The sequence below is a fragment of the Rhipicephalus microplus genome, chromosome X, assembly GCF_043290135.1.
Source record: "Rhipicephalus microplus isolate Deutch F79 chromosome X, USDA_Rmic, whole genome shotgun sequence".
NCBI classification, from domain to species: Eukaryota; Metazoa; Arthropoda; class Arachnida; order Ixodida; family Ixodidae; genus Rhipicephalus; species Rhipicephalus microplus.
In genome coordinates this window covers 467846388-467850965 of record NC_134710.1, presented here as the reverse complement: position 1 = coordinate 467850965, position 4578 = coordinate 467846388, and the positions used below count along the sequence as shown (strand labels likewise).

General features: G+C 44.7%; 1 protein-coding gene across 1 annotated transcript; it reads right to left on the bottom strand.

The window, feature by feature from the left end:
* Nucleotides 1-1476: 1476 nt before the first annotated feature.
* On the bottom strand, nt 1477-3731 carry LOC119184675 (uncharacterized). Its single transcript, XM_037433981.2, has 2 exons — nt 2764-3731; nt 1477-2077 (listed from the first exon to the last, which is right to left on the bottom strand). Exons 1-2 carry the CDS (start codon nt 3426-3428, stop codon nt 1477-1479), a joined length of 1266 nt encoding a protein of 421 aa, XP_037289878.2. The 5' UTR covers nt 3429-3731.
* Nucleotides 3732-4578: the final 847 nt, after the last annotated feature.

Sequence of the window (4578 nt, the reverse complement as noted above, 5' to 3'; positions counted from 1 at the left end):
GTGTACGAAGCATGTTGCTAGGTGCCAGCTGTATTGTATCACCTGTAAGCGAAGGTAGCAACAAAATTATGAAAAGCTTGCATAGGTTGTATTTATATATTTCTGTGCTGGTCATAATATAATGGGGCCTTCCTATGTTGCTTGATAACTGAAAGCAACTGTGATCTTTTTTACTTAGAAAAATTGAGCGAGAGCTCACAACAGGCTCCTCACCACCAACGTGGCCATACTATGGTGAACTGAAGAGGTTCATTGTCTGCCTACCAATAAATGATCCGTCCCTCATGGAGGAAAGCTGCTGCGACACCAGTAGCGACACTGTTGAGAAGGTGTGTAACGAACAAATCACCATTGTGCACTTTCCCTGCAATCAATACAAGTACTAGTGCACTTACACCGGTATTATTGTATAAGCTGATGTTTTGAACTAATTGGACTCGCAGAAGTTTTCTATTTACCTGAAAGTATATAACATCATGTATCATGGCTTATGTACATTAATGTCTTACCGAGCAATATTTACTCACACATGAATGTTTTCGCATGTGACTGCATTCTCTATCGTTCTATAAGGCTAGCGATGATCACCAAGTACTCCACCGACATCTAGAACTTGTTCCTGTTTGGTGTGTAATTGTCTAATGAAGCTTAACGTTTTTGAATGTAAAATTGTCTGTTTTAGCCGCATACGTACTGCATCTACCTTTTTGTACCATATAAACAACACAAATATATACATGATACACGATAAATATATCTTGGTGTTTACCTAACTTCTACCGTTTCGTGATCCACTCACATTGAATGCATATTCCCCAATTCTTCCAGATCATTTGGTTACATGCGCTGCAAGTCGCATAATTCTGCTAATGATATTCTAAACTAGCCTACATACCATTTGTATGACCTCAGCCTGAATATGCAGCATCGGTCAATGTTGACCAGCATCATGAAAGTTTATCCTCGTTTGTGCTGTTCATTTCGTCAATGTAATTATCAAGAGTTACGATTGTGGTGCGCTGCCTCTCAGATCAATTTTCTTTTTTTGTATGATCTTTGTAGCTGTTTTCTCTTAAATCTTCGCAGCTGATCTACGAAATGGAGAGCGGAGTCAGTTCCGAGGCTACTGAAACTGACAGCACGCCAGTGCCAGGAACACCAGCTGAACAGGCGCCACCACCTGCACCCACCACGCAGTCGACTCCGAGCCCTGCAACAAGTACGGCAGCAGGGGCAGCAAGGAAGCGACGGCGGCCACTGAGCGCAGCGCGTGAATTTCAAGAAGCTATGCTGGCTGAACAAAAAATGCTACGAGAGCAGCTGGAGCGGGCTCAGCAAACCGAGGTAGAGCTAAGATCTAAACACCTCCAGCTTCAAGAAAAGCTTGTAAATGCCCTCGTTAGTTTCATCAATAAAACATGAGGCAGAAAAACTGTCACTCTTTTTATTTACAAATGCCAGCGCAAAAAAAAAATTCTAGGAGCGGGCTGCCTGGGTCTGCATCCTCTGGCTCAAGTGGTCCACAAGTGCAGAACGCACACTGACTGCATTCCCAATCTGTGAATCGCTGCTGCGTCCTGGTTGGGGCAGTTGGGAGTCGGACTGCTTCACTTCCTGGAGCCATTGAAGCTGAACAGCATCGCTGAAATGCTCGCAAATATTGTTCAGCACGCAGCGTGCGCGAATCACGAGGCGAACATTTGCAATGTCGCATTCCATTCTCTTCGATGTGAAGCGAAATCTTGCCTTAAGCCTTCCAAAGGCGTTTTCTACCACACGTCTCACTCTGCTTATGTGGTAATTGAAATTTTTCTGCTCTGCACTAAGTGGGGTGTTGTGTCCAAATGACTTGATGAGGTTAGGTGTAAGTGGGAAGGCCTGGTCACACAGCACCAGAGGTGGCACGGCAACGCCTCCTATTGTAACAACTGGAGCCTTGAAAAGTGGTCCCTCAACCATGCTGGAGAGGCTCGACATTTGATACACATGAGAGTCGTGGCATCTTCCAGAGGCACCAACATTTATAAACCTGAAACGGTACTTGTGGTCTACAAGCGCCAGGAGAATAATGCTGTACCTGTAAAAATTAACACAAGAGTCAAAGTCGGTAAGAACACTTCTCTGGTTTAAAAAATGCTAGCGATATTGACATAAATATATCAATGTGGTGAGAACAAATAATGAACAGATTGCTAAGGCACAAGGGTGAAAAAATGGGCACGTTAGACCATTCAGAGGTGGAAGTCGTATACACACATAGATAGCAGTACATACATCGGGTAAACTATCTTGATAACAACTTATGCTCGTCTTAGTTACTATAACGCTTCGCAGCATTTTACGGCTTTTGCAAGGTACTATTGCCAATTCTCATTTGATGTCTAATTATGAGAAAATTTTTCAGCGGCTTCAAGGCCTCAAATGTGATTTGCAACAAGCTTCTCGTTTGACGACACTTACTTGCGTGCACAAGTAAGTTTTTTTCTGAGTAGACTTTGTTGTTTTCTCGAAATCTTGTAGCGAGGACTTCTTCATTGGATCCCTGTAATTGCAAGAAACATGCGCGGCTGCACATTCTAGGAAGAAACTGACGTTGCTGGAGACCAATTTGTGAGTCATATAGGTAGCTTGTAACTTATAATTCGCACAAAAGGAATGGTTCACATGCGGATGTTTCACATGTTCACATGCGGATTTCTCGAATGTTTAGGTGCGATGCCTTACACGCTAACGTTAATTACCAAAGTAGCCAAATCAACTTACCACCCCTTGTAGTTATAGTAATCAGTGGCATGTTCTTGTGGCGGCGAAACTGGGAAGTGGCAGCCATCGAGGGCTCCTACAGCTTGGGGAAAGTCACTGACGGTCATGAATTCCCGAATGTGTTCGGCCATCTCAGATGGACTCAGCATCTTGATCCAGTCGCTTTCCAAGACAGAAACGATGGCTTCGCAAAACTCCTTGTAAATGCCGTTCACCGTCGATCGCCCGACGCCGAAGACACTGGCTACGACTCGGTCCTCTGCCACGGAGCACAGTTTCAATAAGCCGATGGCCACCACCTTTTCAACCGCAATGCACTCGCGCATATTAGTTGTGACCCTCTCTAGCGAAGGGCGTAGGCTGTCCACAATGAAACGGAAGGTGGCTGGGCTCACTCGAAAACACTGCTTAAAGTGGCCGTAACCTAATAACGGCAATGTGTCTTCGAACCAGCGTTCGTTGCGCGCATAGGCCCACCTTTCGCGGTTGATGGCTCGGGGGGACAGTGCGGAAGCAGTCAAAATGAAGCTGTTCATGACGAGTCTTTGTTTTAGGCTCATCACTCTTGCCTTCGCAGCGTTTAGCTCATCTTCGATGGAGCCGAGGGCGACAAGAGCCAGGCCCACCTCAACTGTTGCTTTAGCTCTGTCTCTGCGCTGAGACATCGCAGGACCACGATGAAACGCGGCACGCCGTCACTGACCCAGCTGGACGCAGCCATGTAAAAAGCACGACAAAAACAAAAACACCCAAACACCGACTGTTCATAGTTGCCAGACGAACTTAAGTTGCTGCTAAAAACGCAAAACAGCGAAAGAAAATTACAGGTATGCGCATTATAAGCCACCAGAAAATTAAAGAAACGGTTTTATACTCCGGCGTCGCTGAATGTGATGTACATGCGCAGATTCTTTTTAATATTTCCAATCTTGCTCCTTCCACAAACAGCGCCATTTTTTCTGCAGCGTTCTTCTGAGGCACTGCCTAAAGCAGTAGTCCGGTGCCGTGTGTCATCAGCGCTACTTCTTTCTGCAAATGGTCCCCTTAGGCGACAAAAGGGGTTTACTTCAAAGTACTTTACTAGAGCGGATGAAAAAAAGCGGAAGAAAGAAAAGTGGATGAAAAAATAACCAGCCGTGAGCAGGAAACGAACCTACGACCTTCGAATAATGCGTTCGATGCTCACGGCTGGTTATTTTTTCATCCACTTTTCTTTCTTCTTTACATTCCATTGGTTCTAATGACTTCCCCTGTACATTCCTTGACATTACTGTCTGTTAGATCTCATTAATATATATATATATATATATATATATATATATATATATATATATATATATATATATATATATATATATATATATATATATATATATATATATATATATATGACGTATGAAGGTAGCGATGGTTGGTAGAAGCAGAGGAGGAAGAAGTGACAGTAGAATAAACATGGCGTATGAGCCAGGCCACGTCACCCAGTCATCGTAGCGTCACACGAGTCGACAGGATGAAGACCTGGCGGCCACTTCATCAACCAGCCACCATCTCCGAACGTCTCAGCAAGACGCAGTGACTGAACGTGGACCACGAAAGTACATCCCAACACTACACCAAGACCAGCATCATGACAGCACCATCAGACGACCTTCCCATCCCCAAGTACACCGGAGCAGCGGACGATGGACCTCTACAGGACTGGTTCGACCTGTTCGAGCACCACGCAACCGCTGCATCTTGGTCGGAACGGGAGATGGTTACGAACTTCAGCGACTACGTCACCAGTGAGGCATTCAAATTTTACTTAATTCACAT

Excerpts from the sequence above, each read along its gene's own strand:
- LOC119184675 (XM_037433981.2), bottom strand. The coding sequence starts at position 3,428 with ATGTCTCAGCGCAGAGACAGAGCTAAAGCAACAGTTGAGGTGGGCCTG. Across the intron at positions 2,078-2,763 it reads TACTATAACTACAAGGGGTG|GTACAGCATTATTCTCCTGG; the intron begins GTAAGTTGATTT and ends TAATTTTTACAG.